The sequence below is a fragment of the Phoxinus phoxinus genome, assembly GCF_949152265.1.
Source record: "Phoxinus phoxinus genome assembly, chromosome: 25".
Taxonomy (NCBI): domain Eukaryota; kingdom Metazoa; phylum Chordata; class Actinopteri; order Cypriniformes; family Leuciscidae; genus Phoxinus; species Phoxinus phoxinus.
Genome location: NC_136900.1, coordinates 5482751 through 5502916, shown reverse-complemented (window position 1 = coordinate 5502916; position 20166 = coordinate 5482751). Strand labels below are relative to the sequence as shown.

Sequence of the window (20166 nt, the reverse complement as noted above, 5' to 3'; positions counted from 1 at the left end):
CTACACACAAACACACACATAGTGAAACCCCAGATGTAACATAGCAGAGAAAAAACGAAATCCTATTGTTATTCAGTCAATCTTAGTCCTATAGGTTACAATAATAATTATAGATACAACGTTATCTTGACTTGTTTTCACGATAGATCTCGAATACATATAAATTATGTAATAGCAGTTACATGTATATTTAGATTAACCTCAATATAAACATCAATATCAGAAACCAATAAGATCATACACAGTAAACAACTAATTGCACAAATCATGATATTTTCAGTATTCAACCTAATGAGATCAATCATAAGTTGCTTGTGTTTATGGTTTACCATGAACACACTTTAAAGTCAAAATTGACAATTCTTATTTTTAAAGGAATATTGCAGTATTTTTCCAAGTTTCACTTGGATGTCTGTCACAATAGAGAAGACAAGACTATTGCAACTTGAGTTTCATGCTGACTTTAAGATCAGTTTTTCCAGTTGTTTTCAGAGTGTAAATTTGAGTATTTTACTGAAACCTCAAGTGTTTATTAAGTATTAATTTCTACACCACATTTGCATTGACATTAATGTTAACATTAAGTTATAACCATTAAAATGTAATATAGCATTAAATACATTTGATGACATTTCTTGATACCCAATGCATAAATTGTTTTTTGATTGACATTTTTACAGTGAGAGAAAGATTCCTGCTTTTTGTGAATAGTGTATTGCATTCTCACTTTGTCCTGTTCCATCTTCTGCTCGAGGCTGTTGATAGTCATGTTGGCTGAACACACACTCTGCTGTAGAGCATTGATCTCATCACACTGCACAGACACATCAGAACCAAACAGACATGTAGACGTCACGCAATACAGCATCAGAATATCATCATGCAAATTACAAAAGACTAAAATTGTTAACGTCAGACACACATACCTTTTGTTGATTTTTGTTTGTCAGGTCAGTGATGTGTTTCTTCAGTGAGGCATTCTCTTCTACAGACTGCACAAGCTCTCTGAAAAACACTCAACATCAAAACTTCTATAGGTGCACATAATGCAAATTATAAGTCCATTCATTTCTCTCTGGCTCTCTCCACACACACACACACACACACACACACACGCCCCAAAAGTATTTAGACACTTATGCACGCAAGACAAGATGGAGGAAAACAACAACAACAAAACTATAACTATATAGAGTTATATCAACAAGTCATTATTTACACGCTTACTCTATAGTATCTAATACCAAAATCAGATGGGGTTTTGACTTTTTCACTCACTTGGACATACTCTCTTGGTTAGCGGTCAGCTGGGATCTCACACTGTTGTTCTGCTCTTTCTCTTCCTGAAGAGTATGCAGCAACTCCTACAAACAAAACCATACGGTCAATGCTTTGATAATAGCTAGACCTTCAACCTCGTCCTCACAATAAAATGAAATAGACATCTGACCTGAAAATCATTCGACCAAACATGTTTGAACCACTAGTAAACCTGTATAATAAACGTGAACAGTATAGGGCTTTACACACTTGTAATAGTTAACCCTGAATTACCCTGGGTTAGACTGCTTCACACTGGTCATAATTTATTCTGGGTTTAAAACTGGGTATGCATAAGACATTTCACACTGTAATTAATGTGCAGCACCACCAGGATGATGCGACGTCAGCCAGACTGCACCAGTACGCCCACAACTAGGGGTGGAACAGTTCATGAAAAAAAATCCGAACCGTTCAAATCACTTTGAACTTGTGTATTGTTTGGGTCCAGCCACGCGCAGCGTAACGTGTGTTTTTTTTTTTTTTTACCACTTGGCACCAGACGCGATGCAACTATGGGATTCGCAATTTGTAGGCCAACAATTGTAATTTTTTTTACATTTTTCTTTTTTAAACAAGTAAATGAAAAGCCTGTTGAAATTAACAACATCTCCCCTCTTGCTGTATCAGAATCTCAGTAACTCACCATTTCTTCGCTGATTTTCACTTTTGTTGTCGTATGTTTTCTCAACGAGCTCCCCTACAGCTGTGGGGCGTATATTTCACAACACGGTCATAAAAAAAACCTCCTCCCCCTTTCTACCGCTACACATGCATTTGTTATTATCGGAGCCGGCCAACTTGATCGTGTGGAGCTATGTCTACCGAGGTGGGTAATACAACATACACAGTATCATAGAACATTGACATGTATGTCGAATTACCATAAAGCAGTTTGTGTTTCTCGCTTCTCACGAGACTTTCTATTTCCAACTTACCGGGACGTTAGTCCCCATGTTGCAAAGTTGGTTTTCCCCCTGGGAACACCAAGTGGGAGTGGGGAAAGTCACAATTTTCACCAGAACAGGTTATTTAACCATCCTAATTATTTCTAAACGGTTTTATTAAATTTAAATAGTTGCCAAGTTCCCCTTTAATTTATGATTGTCACAATAATGTGTCTATTCCTAAAATCAAGCTGCCTCATTCTTTCAGTTTTTTGATTACATGACCTTGAGAGTAATGTATTTTTTTATATACTGTAAATGGTAGATTTATAAGGATATACATGTTATGCTGATGTATGGTATTTTTAAAGTGTAAAAAAAACACAAAAAAAAACAAACAAACACATTAACAATGTATACCATATCTAACCATAAACCGTGACCAAAGAGCCGTGATACAAACCGAACCGAGGATTTTGTGAACCGTTCCACCCCTACCCACAACACACCGGCCTATTGGTGGAGAGGAGACAGAGTAATGAAGCCAATCAGTATATATGGGGATAATTAGGAGGCCAATGGGCAAATTTGGCCAGTATGCCAGAGTTACACCCTACACTTTTTTTTGGACTTTTTCAGACTATAAAAAGTAAGAATCAATTTCTTAACTCCAGTAGATGTATTTTCTGTCACCATTTGACATTTTTTCCCCTTAAACACTGGAACTTCTTTTTATTCAACAAGCAGTGACTGTGTGACTGTCTAAAGCATGCGGATATGAGGAATGCAATTGGGTGTCTGTTAGGCTTAGTCTTAACATTCTAACACTGCACTAGTTTGGCACCACATTGTGGAGTTAACAGTGCAAAAGCGGTGCTCGAGGGCAGGGTTTCATAAAAGCTGTGTTTAGCACGGCAATATCCCAGGGTTAGGCACACTGTGAAGAGCCCTTAAGTGAAAATTAAAACTGTGTGAGTGTGTGAATGAATACTGACATCAATCTTGGTTTTCATTTCTGAAAACTCTCGGCTCTTGAGCTCCATCTGCTGTGTGTGCTGATCCAACTCAAACTGAAACTCAGCCTGAAGTGTGTCATACGTGTCCTGAAGAACACGCTGTTGTTCCAACACCTGCTCCCACTCCAACCTGAGACAAACAGATTATACTGAGCATCATTGTAATCTAAGACAGACAAGTTATACTGGGTATAAATGTTTTCTGAGACAGATAGACAGGTTACAAAATGTTAGAAAAAAAAAAAACATCAATCTGAACACCCCAGTAATCGAACCTTTGACCTACACTGTCTGCATGTTCCCTTTCGAACGGTCAGTCGTATTGCGTAGCTATTCGCCATGGGGAAAACTATTTTATAACGCAGTGCTACTGCACAGCCATAGTAGTGCAGATGCTTCTCGCACGTTTATTGGCTGGTCAGTGGTAACTGCACGAACCTATGGCAGAGCGGCATAACAGCTCGAACCACAGCCCACCGAGCTGAGCGCAGAGCCCGCCAGAATGGGCAGGGCATCTGCCTATAAAATACGCTCGTTTCGCCATAGATTCAGATTTATCTCCTTCAGCGACGATCTGCGGACCTCGCAGAACAACTCTACTCGAAGCCTTTACCTTCTTCGTCGAGAAAGCAGAGCCAGCAGCGGAACAGCGAGCGAGCCAGCAGACTGAACCAGGCCAACGAGAATTCATCCTCTTCAGCCAGCTGAATTCATTGCGGTGAGCTTGTCGTGCTGTTTCCGTGCGATCTCCGGCGAGCACCTAAGAGAGGCACATTTCTAAAAGAGCAAGCGACATTGATGCAAATGTCGCGCCACGGCTGTGGTACATGTAGAGCCCCTCTGCTTGCCGAGGATAATTACATTGAGTGAGTCGGCTGCCTGGGCAAAGCCCACGCAGACGCTGCTCTTACTGAGACGAGCTGCTCTCTCTGCAAGAGTATGTGGCTCTTATCTCTCCGCTCTCAGATCACATTCTCAAGCTCTCTCGTTTCCTTTTTCTCTCGAGTCTCAAAGAAAAAAATGTCGGAGTCAGAGGGCTGAGCATTTGGAAGTTAGTGAGCTCACGCTAGCTCAGACCCCGCATGCCTCACTTTCTCCACAGAGTGAGATATCACCTGTGCTGTTCTCCCATTCAGACCAGCGGCACTCCTGTGATGCAAGCGGTGATTTGCGACTTCGGGCGCAGAGGACTGGGCGGGCTCTGTGGATGACCCCGCCCCCATGCCATATAAAGGACGCAGTGACTCCAGAGCTGGACTGGACACTTGGATGGAAATCCAAGGTGGCTCATCCATCCAAACCCTGCAAAATGACTTCAGCCCTCGCAGGCAAGGCTTACAGGTCCTCTGGCCAGGCAGGCTCCACCCTCCACTCAGTGGCGGTCCTCCAAGTATTCCAGGCAAAGCTCCTCCGATCCATGGACGAGTCTGGACCAGACCCAGAAGCTTTTCGTGACCTCCGCAGTGCCACAGAAGCACGAAAGCCATCGTGAGGGCTATGACCAGCTTAGTGGTGCTGGAGCGCAACTTATGGCTAAACCTAACAGAGATAAAGGATGCGGATAGAACCGCCTTCCTCGACTCTCCTATTTCCCCCACTGGTCTCTTCAGCCCTGCTGTGGATGGTTTCGCTGAGCGCTTCTCGACCGCACAGAAGGCATCGCAGGCCATGCAACACTTCCTGCCCAAGCGCTCCAGCTCTGCAGCTCCGAGTCGCCACAATCCCACGCCAACTCAGCAGCCAGCCAAGCCAGCGCATGCAGCCACTCAGCCTCATCCAGCGCCTGAGCAGCGGCAGCGCACCCATCAGACAAAACGATTCCCGCCTACGTCAGGGACCCCGGCCTAGAATTATGCTGGACCCTGAAGCAAAGAAGCAGTCCTGATCAGCAAAACAAGAAGAGGGGAGAACTAAGTCTCGCCGCAGCCGGACTACCCTCCAAAAAGCCCAGAGTGTTCCTCCAAACGCCCTGTTCAGTTCTGGCCAATGGAGCAGATGCTGTGATGGCAGCTCGACCGCTGTTATAGCGAACAAAATAAAAAACTAAAATACTCCGCAAAAGAGCACTTTTCCTCTTCCACACCACAAGAGTGTCGGTTCCCTGCTCAAATGCAGCGCGCCATCAACCGAAATTATCCAACCTATAGCCAGCCGGGCCGAGGCATGGAAAGCCATCCCTGGTGTGTCACGATGGGTTTTGAACACAGTAGAACGAGGCTACTCGCTCCAATTTGCTCGCAATCCACCCCGCTTTGCGGGCATAGACGACACTTTGGTGAAGACCAACGTGTCTCACGTCCTCCGCACAGAAGTGATGAGTTTACTGGATAAAGGGGCGGTAGAGGCAGTGCCTCCATCCCACAGCGAGTCAGGCTTCTACAGTCGATACTTCTTTGTTACAAAAAAGGATAGCGGCCTCAGGCCCATCCTAGATCTCAGACATCTGAACAAGGCCCTTATAAAACGGTCATTCAAGATGTTAACCCTGAAACAAATCCTCACGCTAGTTCGCCCGGGGGATTGTTTTTTCTCAGTGATCTGATGTATGCATACTAGGGCTGTAACGATTTACGATATTAAACCGAAATCGCGACACTCAGATCCACGAACCTGTGTCGTGGTGTGAGAAGGCAGATCGCGATCGACACACCCCTTCCCAGACTTCTCTTTCTTGTCCAGAATAGATCCTAGGGCTGTGACGGGGTCTTTTACATATTAGGTATGGCAATTTCAAGCAAAAATAATATTTGAAGATCGCTGGGTATCATTTGATTATTATTCAAAAATCGCACCTCTCCCCCACACGCACACACGCGCGCGCGAGCACACACACACACACACACAAGCAAACACCAGAGCAAGTGAGCAAAGCGCACGGTGTGTGTGTGTGGGGGGCACCGGCGCGCGGGTGAACTGGAGCTCACCTCATAAACGAATCGAAACTTATATAGAAAGCTTGAAATACTTTTACTTGATTTAACGTTAATTCAAAACATAAAGAAATGGCTGCTTAGGCTAATTCGTAGGAAGTGTGCATTTCTCTATGCACGTTCACTTTGTGGCAAACGTTATTCCTGCGCTTGAGATGCGGGTCATGCGGAATAGGCAATATATTATTTGTGGTTTACAGCACAGACAATAAGCCTCGGTTTACCTCAGAAGAATTTTTAACATGCTCGAATCATCTCCACAATGGAGTACAGTTCTGTTTGTTTTTCAAAAGTATTTTGTTACAAGAAAACAGAGTTATAGCTTTAGCTATTTATTTATTTATTTGGCTTTTAAAATCCTCCCTCCTCGCAAGAATCGCGGTTTGTATCGAATCGTGGGTCAAAAATCGGGATACGAACCGAATCGTGGGTTTGCTGTATCGTTACAGCCCTAATGCATACTTTCATGTCCAAATTGCCCCCGTCACAGACTGTTTTTGATATTCGCGTTCGAAGGCGTGGCCTACCAGTATACAGTCCTGTCGTTCGGGCTGTCCCTGGACCCACACACTTTTACAAAGTGCATGGATGCAGGACTTCCCCCCTGATGCTGCGTTCACACCAAACGCGAATAGAGCGTTTAAACATTTTGAATGCATTCGCACATCCGAAATAGACGCGCGTAAAAAGCAAGCGTTTGAAGCAAAATTGACGCGCGTCGAGGCGGAATCCATTTCTTGAGGGAGGGGCAAGTGCTAGGCGGTGGACGTGGTCTGTTTGCAAGAGAGGCCGCGAAACTTAAAAATACTACAGTTATTGTGTCACGAAATTTAATTTTAAGAGTTGTTCAGTCGAGAATGTAGTTGTTTAAAGCTCAAATTCACTGTCACATTCATAGTTAACATATAGCTGAACAATGTCATTCCTTCTTTCACGCAGGCATTTAGTCCTATTACAAAATAATTTATTGAGGCCAAACATATAAAATGGCATTATAAACTGAAAAGCGGGCCTGCCCCGGTTTATGACGTCACTTCACCACGTGACAGCAGCAAGCAGGCTCCTGGTTGGTTAACGCGGCGCGAATTGACGCCAAAGTAAAACATTTTCAACTCGGGCGTCAGGCGCGAATTCGCGTCAAACGCGTGAATGCACAAAGCACCACTAGCGCGTATCGCGCCAGACACTCAATTCGCCTCATTCGGAAATGGACGCGCCGCGCTAAACGCCTCATTCGTGTGCCGCAGGACCTCCGGACCCGCCGCGCTAAACGCCTCATTCGTGCCGCAGGACCTCCAGACGCGCGTAAACGCGTCTTTACATTGACTTAACATTGAAATCACTCGCGCCAGACGCTCTATTCGCGTTCGGTGTGAACGCAGCATTAGACAGAAGGGAATGCGCATCTTGAACTACCTCGACGACTGGCTCGTTTTGGCCCAGTCAGAGGTGGAACTGAACTCACAGATCTGTGCTCCTCAGCCATTTGGAATGACTGGGACTCATAATCAACACAGCCAAGAGCTCTCTGTTCCTTATGGTCTGTTCCTTATGGTGCGTTCACACCGGACGCGAATAGCGCGTCAGGCGCGAGTGATTTAAATGTTAAGTCAATGCAAAGACGCATTACGCGCATAAAAAATTCCTGCGGCGCAAATGAGGCGTAGAGTGCGGCGCGGTAGACGCGAATATGCCTCGTTCGCGCGAACGGCGCGAATTGAGCGTCTGGCGTGTTACGCGCAAATTATTTTATGTAGTGCTTTTTGTGCATTCACGCGTTTGACGCGAATTCGCGTCTGCCGCCTGAGTTGAAAAATCTGAACTTCTGCATCAATTCACCTGCTTGCTGCTGTCACGTGGTGAAGTGACGTGATGAACGGGGGAAGTCCCGATTTTCAGATTATAATGTCATTTTAAATGTTTGACCTCAAATTATTTTGTAATGACTAAATGCCCGCGTGAAAGAAGGAATGACATTGTTCAGATGTTAACTATGAATGTGACACTGAACACTTGCAGTCATAGGCTACATTTCTGAATGAGATGAAGAAAAACTCACATAACGTTAATTGAAGTCGTTTGACCTACGTTATAACGAGTCATTAATGTATTTTAACTTATGTGTCATATAAAAGAACCGAAGCTATAGATTGTGAATTTAAACATTTCTCGTTTACCAGCGGCAAACGACAGGAGGACTATCTGAGGTAAGGCTGTTCCAGGCGGGTTACATGAGCGCTGAGCACCCGGTGATTGCCTGGATCTCACAACTCTGAAACGTCAGATAACATTTTTTAAATAGGCGCTCTCTTTATAAACAAACCACAGATTTGAGCTTTAAACAACTACATTCTCGACTGAACAACTCTTAAAACTACATTTCGTGACACAATAACAGTAGTATTTTAAATTTCCCGCCTAGGACTTGCCTCTCCCAGAAGAAGTGGATTTCGCCTCGGATGGGGAAAAGTATAAAGGGGAAGAATGCGAATGCATTCAAAATGTTCAAGCGTCAAACTAGACGCGGCAGGCGCGAATTTGACGCGCTATTCGCAATCGGTTGTGAACGCACAGTTAGTCAGAGGATCTCCTTCCTGGGTGCAGTTATAGACTAGGCTCAAATGAGGACGTGGCTGTCAAACGAGCACATTCAGGCTATTCAGCGACTCGCAAGCTCGTTCAGAGTGGGGACCAAGCACCCCTAATAACCTTTCAGAGGATGCTAGGCCTCATGTTCTCTGCGTCATCAGTATTTCTATTGGGAAAAACCCCCCCAGCCTCTTCGGGTCAGGGGTAAGCTTGGGGACAGTCTCAAGACGGATGGTGGTTACCACAGATGCCTCCAACACAGGTTGGGGTGCTCTGTGCGAGGGCAAACCGGCCTCCGGCTCTTGGACGAGCATGGAGAGACGGTTGCATGTCAAATGCCTAGAAATGGTGGCGGTTTTGCTGGCCCTCAAAACCTTCCAACCACACATGGCAGGTCACCACGTCTTGGTCCGGACGGACAACACGACAGTGGTGTCCTATATAAACCGCTGAGAGCGATGCATGTGCCAGGAAAACTGAACCAGGGAGCAGATATGCTGTCCCGGGGCAATGTGTCCCCAGGAGAATGGACCCTCTATCCCAAACGGTTCAAACGACCTGAAAATTTTTCGGGAGAGCAGTGGTCGACCTCTTCGCCTCCGAAGAAAAAAACTCAATATTTTTCTCGAAGGGCAGGGATGCGCTGGCCCAGCCTTCCCCTTTATACTTTTCCCCAGGTCACGCTCCATCAGCTCATAAAAAGGATCAGGGAGGGCAGACACACAGTCCTACTAGTGACCCCCCTCTGGCGGACACAACCTTGGTTCCCTGAGTTGATTCAGCTGCTCTCAGCAGCCCTGTGGCCGATACCCCTGAGGGAAGACCTTTTCCAGGAAAACAGGACGATTTGGCACCCCCGTCCCAAACTATGGGCCCTCCATGTGTGGCACCTCGACAGGAGCTTGCAGACCTCCCAGCAAGAGTCCAGAGCACAATTTGCGAGGCTAGAGCTCTGTCTACGAGACGTTTCTATGCCCTTAAAGGTGGGGTAAGTGATTCTCTTTTTTGTCAATTTTTTTCAAAATCACTTCAAATCCTATTCCTAACACACTTACAGCCACTGAGTTAGAAGCACTGAAATGAAAATTAAGCAATTTAATCATCTGTGGAACGGGCAGGACTCGAAAAACTCCAGCCAATCATTTCCAAGACCACCTAGAATCATTGGACAATAAGTTCGTCAATCAAACGGTTGTACCATACCACCCTCCCCCTCACGCGCGTGACCCCTTCGTGCGCATACTCAAAGCTCGTGACCCAGTCACAGTAAGTGCAAGTCGCCCCGGTACAGTAGGTGGCGGTATGCACCTGAACAAGTTGGTTGCGATCCGCCAATACAACCAGAAAGAGAGACAGTAGAGAGAGAGTAATTGCAAGTTGCTTCCGTTTGGAGAATGGCAGACAAGACACCAGCACAAAAAAGGAAACCTATATTTCAGAGCAATTGCGAACAAAACGGCTGAAAGAGAAAAGGCAAAAACAAGGGTAATTCTAGGTGCTGCTTTTCAACATTGGCGGCAACTGAAAGACCAGGAAGGACTACCAACAGATGCGGCTGTGGCATTTTTTTCTGCTGGACAGGTGAGAAGCCTAATGAACTATTAACCCGCGCGGACATGTTATGGTGTTTTTTTTGTCATTTACACGACAGTAAAACCACAAAGCTAACGGGTCTTTATGAGCTCTTGCCGTTAGCATATTAGCATGTTGCTGGTGTTAACAGGTAAATGATGACGTCAGGCAAAAACTCCAACCTACGCTAGCCTGTCTCACTCTTGCACATCTGAGTTTTCGCTCGTGCATGATTGCACGTCCATGTTCTTTGAATGGGTGGAGTCAGGGCCAGCGTTGGAGGAAAGAAGGTAGGACCATTTGAGTTATGTAGTTTCAAAATCTGCCGGCAGTTTTGCAAATCCCATACCCTACCTTTAAGTGGTCTTTGTTCTCCGGCTGGTGCTCAACCCGGAACCAGAACCCTGCTTTATGCAAAGTATCTCTGATACTTTAATTTCTCCAAGAGCTACTGGATACGGGCCGCACACCATCCACGCTCAAAGTCTACGTGGCGGCCATCACAGCCTTCCATGCCCTGGTGGCGGCCAGTCGATAGGGAAAAGCGACATGATTGTCCGCTTTCTAAGGGGAGCAAGGAGGCTCAACCCTCCACGGCCCCCTACAGTATCCTCCTGGGACCCATCAAAGAATGGGTCCTCAGGGCCCTCAATGGGCCTTCATTCAAGCCACTACAATTGGCCGAGTTGAAACCGCCCTCACTTAAGACTGCTTTACTGCTAGCCTTAGCATCAGTCAAACGAGTAGTGGACCTCCAAGCACTCTCTGTCAGCGCTTCTGGTATTTGGCCCGGGCGACTCTTAAGTCACCCTCAAACAAGACATGGCTACGTGCACAAGGTGCTTTCAACCCCGTTCACTGAGCACTACCACAAAAACTTTGTTTTTAACAGAATACCAAATAAAAACAAATTGTTTTGACCTTTTTAATTTATAATAATATGCTTAATATTTTTTCCCCCCTCACACAGAATACATGAGACTTAACATGAAAATGTTAAGCTGCTTTTCTTTTACGGTCTGTGACCTAATTTAAGATAGACAGGCTACACTGGGTATTCTTCAAAACCTCAGAGATAGACAGGTTACTGAGTACAATTATAATCTGAAGGAGATCAATTCAACTCTCAGAGAGACAGTTTCTATAGAGTATGTTTTAGTTTAATTTACACTACCAGTCAAAAGTTTGAAACCTTTTGATATGAAGGCTTCAGTTTAACATAAAATGTATTAAACCAACACTGGCTGCTTTGGAGAAGTAGCTTTGTTTATTAACCGATAGAGCATTTAACAAGTTCAGTTTTTTAAAGGCTACTTTTGGATAGTTTTGATTTGGTTAATTTACTGCATAATTCCTTGATTTAAATTATATATACAATTTTTTAGAACAATAGTAAATAAGGCGGAGGTGGGGTCAAACTTGTGGCTGGCAGTGTATTTGATGTGACGGTGTGTTTGTACTTGACGGTGTCCAGCTGCAGCTGTGTGCTGATCAGGCTGTTAGACAGCTGTGTCGTCTCTCTCTCGTGTTCTGCTTTCTGCTGCTGCAGTTCTGTCCGCGTGGTCTCCAGCTCTTTATCAGAGGACTGAAGGACAACACGCAGATCTCGCACCTCCACCCGAAGCACTGCAGAGAGGTCACAGCAATCACAGACGGATTCATAATTTTGTACACTTGGTTCATTTTAGGAGCCTAAAAGTGACAAACTCACATAATCCATCATATTGGCATCTAATTCAACATATTACTCAGTCTCACTTACTGCGCTGCAAGTTCCAAGTCATTATTTCTTCAAGGTGGGTCCCAGCATTAAAAAAGTTTGGGAACCCATGTGACAAGGAGTTAAGCATCTGAACCACTCAAGACTCACCATCCATCTCTCTTTTTTTATCTTCCAGCTGCTGTTCCAGGGTACTGATTTTCTCCTGCAGATGATCCTCTTTTTCCAGCAGGGAGTGTCGCTCCGCACTGAACAACTACGGTTAGAGAGCATCATCAAACCCATTTGCACAGGAAACAGAACACCAGAAAAACTGAACACTATTACAAACACACCTCCTCTGTGCGACTGGACGTCTCAGTGGCTTTGGTGACCTGTTCTTCCAGCTTGCTGATTTGCTGAAGCAGTTTCCTGTTCTTGGCTTCCTCCTCGTCTAACTGGCCCTGAACACCAAGAGCATGTTCCTGAAACCAAACCAATAAGCAAGTTTAAACAGATTCCCACAATCTACAGTAAACTGTAATATTTATTTCAGTAATCAAATTAAATTATCAACATTTTATGCAATATGATTTTTTTCTTTCTAGAACATGCACTGATGATTTCCATACAGTAAGAATGCAAAAAAAGCTCTTGTACAGTAGTTTGATGGTAATCTGTAGTCTGCCCCCAATAGTCACCTAAACGCTAGTTGACGAGAAAAGGCTTAGTTATTAGTTGGTTAGTTGCAGAAAAGAAAAAAAACTGCACAGGAGGTCTATGAGGGACAGATTGTTAACGGCGGGTCCTTGAGGAAATTGCAGTATGTCGAGTAAAGAATCCAAATGTGCGCCTATCATATATTGACCTCAAAATCAATATATGAAAAAGCAGAAAGCTTTATGCGTACACTTGAGTGCGGAATAGGCTATATATTACTATACGTTTACATTTATTATGGTTTAGTATTCCCCCTAGTATATATTTAAGTAATTAAAGGGATAGTCATCATTTACTCGCATTCAAACAGGTCTAGAACAACTTGAGGGTATTTCTTCAGCTGAACACAAAATAAAATATTTTGAAGAATGTCAGTAACCAGACAGTCGATGGACCCCATCGACTTCCATATTATTTTTTTCCATACTATCGAAGTCAATGGGGTCCATCAACTGCTTGGTTACCCATATTCTTCAAAAAGCTTATTTTGTGTTCAGCAGAAGAAATACATTCATACAGGTCTGGATCAACTTGAGGGTGAGTAAATGATGCCAGAATTTTTGGGTGAACTATCGGGGCAGTCCTAGTATGCTGCTTTGAAACTGCAAAACAACCCTTAAAACGGATTAAAAAGTATGGTTCTTTGTGAGCACCTGCATTTGCTTGAGCTCTTCAGTGAGCGCTTCACAGGCTAGCTCGTTCATCTCAGGGGGCGGCGGTTCACTCTGGATATCATCAACGTCCATATCCTCGGCCTGCCCATTCAGATGCTCTGGGCTAGACAACGGCACCAGTCGATTCCGCAAGTTATAGCCTTTTGTGGGCGTAGTCAAGATCTGAGGAGCAGCAGCAGGCATTATAAGACATTTCGATTTGAAATAATTTTTAAAACAGACCAACTTAAAGTCCCTCTACCTTAATGGTCTCAGCATGAATCTTGTTGAGTTGAGACACTTCCTGTTTGCTGTAGGCTTTAGTGGCTTCGAGGATATTCTCAAGGTGTTTGTTGGACTTATCCAGATAGCGTTTCTCAGATTCCAGCTCAGCTACCTGTTTTCTGAAGAGTATAATGTTCACATACTAGTCAGAATGATCAAATTTACAGTCACCAAGGACACCGCAAGCGTTTGGGAAGAGACACATGAATGTGACGTGAACATACTTGTTGACATCCTTAAATTCCTCAAAGGCTTGAATTGTTGCTGTGAGCTCTGACTGTTTCTGCAGCAGCTGAACCTTCATTCTCTCCATGGAAACTGATGACAGCGTCTCCATGGTGACAGGGGTGGAGTAGATGGGGGGAGCTAATAAACAAGGCAGTAACAGTAGTCTTAGTGATCTGCTTGTGCTTCACATTTAAAGAGATTTGCAAAAGTTAACTTGGTCATTATATAATTTGTGTATAATTTTTAACAAACAAAGGTACACATCACTACAAAAAAAGATGAATTGAAAAATAAAATGTCGAGTACATCATAAATCCATCTTCCAAAGTGTGTGTTAGAAATGGTGAGAGAACATTGTGCTTGGTACATTTTTCGTCTTCAAACCAAACTTGGGTCTTTAGCTGACACAGTTTAAATCTCATCTGGCTAGAGCTCTTCTCATAAAGCATTAGGTCAGTACGCGGAGAGTCGGCATCTTTATGTATTCGACCACATGATCGTTTACACTACTAAAGCAATCTGGTCGAATGGGTTTTCAACTACCTCTGGAAGTGGTCGAATGTAGGGAAGCTCAAAACGTTTTAGACCCCGTTTACACCTTTATTTAGCATCGTTCACTTGCATTTTGGTCGATCGGATCACATCACCAGGTGTGAACAGGGCCAGAGAGAAGTAGCTTCAGCTACAAAGTTCTTAATGTTTAATTAAATCATGCGTGTTTAACTTTGACAACCCTACTTTATACTAGGGCTGTAATCTCCCAGTCGATTGTTGGTCGATACGTTCTGGCTCGACCAAAATTCTGATTGGTCGATTTTTTAGCGCGTTCAACTTCATTTCATTCGTTTTGGCACATTCATTTCATCAGTTTTGCCGCGTTCGTTTCATCAGGTGGAAAGCACTAATTGCTAATGGGGGTGTTTTCAGAGCACCCCTGTTTCACAGGCAAAAGTCTATCTTCAGAACACCCCCCTTGGTTTTCAGGACTTCAGTCGACCAAGATTTTCTTTGGTTGATTACAGCCCTACTTTATACATATCTGCCTAACAACTGTGGTTGGAGTTCTTCACCTGCTGTGGTTTCCTCTGGTCTCTGAGCTTCCAGCAGCTCTAGAAAGTTTTTCTCCAGCTCAGTTAACGACTGAACCTTGTTCTCAACGGCAGATCTGACAGAATCCAGAGCGCGCAGGGCTCGATTCTCCTCACGCAGGGCACAGTTCTCCGCCGCATACCGCATCATCCGTGGGTGGTGTTCCACCTGACAAAAGGAAAAATATTTTTAAGAAAATGTTTGTATAGCTGTATAACTACTACTAGAAATATATTATCAGGTCAACACCAGGGTTTTTCCTGCATAGAGGACTATGAGATGGCCGCTTCCGTCAAATTTTGTGCCACCTCTCTGACTCTCGACAAATCTCGGACAGTCACATGCTCAGATACACTTTTCCCACCGTGACGATTAAGTTGCGGGTTTCCGGCCTGTGTCTATTCTCAAACCGTATAGTTTGCCGATAGTGCTGCGCGGATCATAATCCGCGGGTCGGCGGGTAAGCAGGCTAATAAAAACATAACGTTACAATTAATCGAGGGTGGATGACAGAACTCAGTGTTGAGTTTAATAAAGACACGGATCTCTCATCACGGTAAAACGCAACTTGCCCAACCGGACAAATGCGCTGATTAAAACAATTTCCAATATAAAATTTTTTAAATTAAATAACTAGGGAATCACCGAAAACACGAGGATGAGTCTGATTTTATTACATTTAATGTAAGTGGCGATTGATAGCCTATAGTTGATAATATACTGACGGTAACAAAGTTGCGCTGTTTCAATTTGAAATAAAAGATGGAGCATATATTTAATAAAATTAGGGGAAAATGCCCTTTATAAAACATAAAAAATGTATTCTGGTAAGAGTGTTTTCCAACCGTGAAGTAATAAAACATTGACAATTTAAGTTTGAAGGGAGCCTCTGTTTAGGCATTTAAAGGGATACTTCACCTCTGGAAAAATGAATGTGTATTTAAAATGGGTCATTTATGTAGAAGAAATGTGAAATTATTTTTGAATTTGGAGCCTTCTAGACTGAGAAAAGCCAGAAAATGTATTTTTGGCTTATGGGGATGAAAGACAACAACTCCCAGAATGCTTTTGCTTCACTGCCCTACGAGGCCACTCCCAAGCCACGCCTACCGGTAAGATCGCAGTTAAACAACAAGGCTAGGCTACTAGTGAGTCTCCGTGACAAGTCTGCCCGAGATCGGCAAAAATGTCCAGGATTCGGCTTTTGCGTTCTACAGTCACCATTCATCATGTTTCCTGCGGCGAGCAGGACGAGGCTGACGGCCGCAGGAGAACGACTGGTGGCCGGTGGCGTGATTACTAATGAGCGACACCTGTGAGAAACACCGGTGTCGTATCTCTCACGGAGGAGCGGGAATTTTCTTAGCAATGCTAAAATGCACTTTAACCCATCACTTGTTTAGCGTTCATGAAAACACTACATTCAGATTAACCAATCGGAATTAATTCTGTTAGATTGAAAAAAAAAAAAGTTGTGTAAATGAATGGCGACTGCAGAAAGCAAAAGCCAAATCCCGGACATTTTGGACGATCTCGACAGAACGCGCATCACAGAACAGAGCAAGGCGAGCATTTGTGCTTATAAAACGTAAACTTTTTTTATTTATTTTTTAAATGGCCGAGCGTTTCGCTAGATAAGACCCTTATTCATCGTCTGGTGTCGTTTAAAGCCCGTTGAAGCGGCACTGAAACTGTCATCTGGACCTTGAACCGTTTGGGGCCCATTGACGTCCATTATATGGAGAAATGTTTTCAGCAAAAACCTTAATTTCTTTTCGACTGAAGAAAGAAAGACATGGACATCTTGGATGACATCGGGGTGAGTAAATTATCAGCAAAAGTTTTTAAAAAAGTGAACTAATCCTTTAATATTTAAAAAGAATGCCCCCAGACTTGCACTTGATTGTGCTGCACGCATCAGAAGATTATTGCGGAGACAACTGACGTTGATGGAGGAATTTTCAGCTTTACTCGCAAACTGCAATTCCTGTTCTTCAATAAGGTAAGAACCAGACCCATTATAGACCTAAATATACTAGATTTAATCAAATTAATTGAAAAGTTTACTGTCCAAGTAGTAATAGAAGATGTCTGCTGTCATAATGGTGACAGTAACGCACTGTTCTGTGCTCTGGTGCGGTTAGCGATCACAGTACGTGCCTGAGCCCATCTGAACCGTGGTCTGGCTCACCTTTTCCAAGCAGGCCAGGGACTGTTAAGCGAACCGCGACTGGGCACGGTTCAGATCGACTAGTGTGAGTCTAAGTCGGCTCCTTTTCCCCAAAATTGCCCCAGTGAATAACAAAGAATAAAGAAACAAAAAGGAGTATGTCTATCTGCAATGGCTCCAGACATGTGACTAAAACATTATTTCATACTGACTGGAACATTTTGTTGATAGTAAAGTAAAACATTTAAAAATAACATTACTGGGCAGACATTAGTGTCTCCATACTAGGAATCCATTGTCTCACGATCTTATTCGTATTTGTGCAAGAAATTTGTGTTTAGTGTAAAAGAGCTTTTTTGTTATTGGTCTAATAAAATGTAGATATCTAATATCAGCACATGCCTAAATATTGAAATCTGAAGCCATTATGTTATGTTCATTTCATTTTTCCACTCCACTTTGATTGTTGGATCAAACGCATGCGGATCCACGCAATCGCTGTTGACTCAAACACCACCGTTATGCAGTCTGTCCACCTTATTGTATTTAAGTGTGTCTACCTGATCTCGAAGCAGACGGATCTCTTCCCGCAGCTCCTGGTGCTGCTGCTCAGGATCTGATCTCTGGCCTGTCTGAAGTTCTTTCTTTAACTGCGCGATGTAATCATCTCTGAACTTCATGATCATGCGGTTTGACTGGATGAATTTCTCCTTCTGAGCCCAGGCAGCTTCCAGCTGAGATACTTTCTGCTGAAGAGCCTGAAAGAAAGACCGCAGCGGAGGCAACTCTGGTTAACACTGAGCATAATGGGAAGTCGTCAAACATGACGGTGAGTAAATTACAGAATTTACATTTTTGGGCATATATACTCTATACATTTTAATTACTTTTAACTTTTATATTTAAATGATTGATTTCATATTTTTTTTGGTGTGTACATTACTAAATCATGGGTACAGATTAGAGATCGACCGATATATCGGTTTCCCGATATTTAAGCATTTTTCCATAATCAGGTATCGGTTTTGTAATTTCGGATTCACCATTAAACGGTGCCATCTTGTGGCCATTTTGATAATTCCGCCATTGCAGCATCGCGTCTGAGGAGAGACGAGACAACAACAACTGCGTGCACAGGTATATTTACTACTTGCTTCACTTTAATTATTCAACTTTATTTAACATAACAGAGATTAATGCACAAATGAGATCTGAGACACAAATGCCTGATATGTAGTTTATTTATGCAGCTTGGCTTTAAAAATAGAGACGAACTCAAGTCACGTAGCCTAATCCGCCATGTTTTGTCTCGAAGACGTACATTTACATGAAACAGACATGAAAGTGCATGTTAGAAATAAAAGCGCTGAATTTAATAACCTCTCTGTTGTATTTGCTCACCATTAGTCTCATAAAAAAAAATTAGTTTGTTCATATTGCTGAGCCACTGCGTAAATGATCAGGAGTGCTCAAGGCAAGTACCACCCGCCACTGTATGCAACTTTTAACAAGATTCACTTGTTTAAAACACCCTAAATAAGAGGCGATCTAGCGCTGAAATGTGTAGTTTATGAAATCAAGTGATCAAAGTGCTCGTTGCCGCTGCATCAGTGGCACGGATACAGTGTTCTGTTGTGGCTCGCGCAGTCTTCTTCACTCACGCCACTATGAGTGCGGATCAGAACCTCCGACACGCTAATGCAGAAAAGTTCTGCATTAAAGTACATTTGTAAAACAGTCGGATCTATGTATTTGTTCATGTGAAAATTCTCGGCACTATAAACACTAGATCTCATTAAACAACAAATCGATTGCTGGATATGTATGTTATTGTACATACATCTGATTTATTATTTAACATTATATTAGCAACACACACACAACATCAACACACTTTGTTTTTAAAACAAAGTTATGCCACTGCAAAGCTGTTTAAAATTAATAATTATACATTTCTCCATTTCAGAATGCTGAAAGATTTCTACATTACAGTTCTGCTCAACTGGGACTATTAAGCTTTACTTAAATAGCAATGCAATTTTTAAAATCAATTAAAAAAAAAAGCACCTTTTTCTCCTCCTGTCCTTTCTTCCAGAAGCTCATAGCCTGAATAAACTGTGTCTTATAGGAAACTTCAGGATCAGAGTCTGCTGCAACACAAACATCTGTTAATGAATGAATGAATGAATGAATGAATGAATGAATGAATGAATGAATGAAGCTCACTGTAATTGAGGTTTCTGAAACTGTCTAGGCAGATGGAGTCTGTATGAGCTCTGTAATGTGTGTATACCTGTTTGTTGGTCTGTTGGCGTAAGCTCTTCAATGCGCCCTTGCAGAGCATTTGCAAGCTGCTCCTTTAGTTTTCTCACTTCTGCTTGCAGTTGTCTGACATTACCCTGAGTGTCCTCATTTACCATAGCCTACAGAGACACAAACACACAGATCAGTCTTCACATCTCTTCAAGAATGCTGAGAAGATCATGAATGTTCGGATGAATGCTTCTACTGTTCAACCTTATTTTTGATGAGTTTGGCTCTCTGAGCGAATTGCAGAGTGGACAGCGTCTCTCCAAAGCACCTGGAACCCGGATGAACGTTAGCGATGATGTACGTCTTAGCATTTCCGCCCAGAGAGTCCTGACAATATGAACAGCAGTCAGCCACGATTCACTCATCTGCATTCATTCAGAATAACGCTCTCAAAGCACCCTCACCCTAAGCAGGAAGGTCAGTTTCGAGTCTCTATAACAAATATGACGGTTTTTCCCATTGGACACATCCATCAGGGCCATGATCACCTGACCGAGACACATCAGTGACCGGTTTATGCTGCTTGCCTCCTAAAGCATACAAATCAAAGGTTACAGTTAATTTTAGTAATAACAGTGGAGGAACAGAAATGTCTTTAAAGCAGTTGTTTTAAAACTTTTCAGTTGGTGGGCAACATCAACAGTAAAATTGCAGAACATCTACCAAGTATCTAAAAGTTGAATTAGTGTATGGTT

At 43.2% G+C, this 20166-nt stretch overlaps 1 protein-coding gene across 3 annotated transcripts in view; it reads right to left on the bottom strand.

The window, feature by feature from the left end:
• Positions 1-20166, bottom strand: part of kif15 (kinesin family member 15) — a 65569-nt gene that overhangs the window by 36756 nt on the left and 8647 nt on the right. The window contains exons 9-24 of one of the 3 annotated variants that reach the window (XM_079602913.1): positions 19876-20001; positions 19676-19798; positions 19452-19581; positions 19226-19323; positions 17719-17916; positions 14970-15156; positions 13896-14037; positions 13649-13790; positions 13387-13569; positions 12370-12498; positions 12185-12290; positions 11775-11940; positions 3203-3353; positions 1279-1364; positions 927-1005; positions 728-814 (exon numbers count right to left, since the gene is read on the bottom strand). In XM_079602913.1, coding sequence (XP_079459039.1) covers positions 728-814; positions 927-1005; positions 1279-1364; positions 3203-3353; positions 11775-11940; positions 12185-12290; positions 12370-12498; positions 13387-13569; positions 13649-13790; positions 13896-14037; positions 14970-15156; positions 17719-17916; positions 19226-19323; positions 19452-19581; positions 19676-19798; positions 19876-20001 — 2133 coding nt within the window. The remainder of the gene's footprint in view (positions 1-727; positions 815-926; positions 1006-1278; positions 1365-3202; positions 3354-11774; positions 11941-12184; positions 12291-12369; positions 12499-13386; positions 13570-13648; positions 13791-13895; positions 14038-14969; positions 15157-17718; positions 17917-19225; positions 19324-19451; positions 19582-19675; positions 19799-19875; positions 20002-20166) is intronic. The other 2 variants (XM_079602914.1, XM_079602915.1) reach the window with 2 other exon arrangements.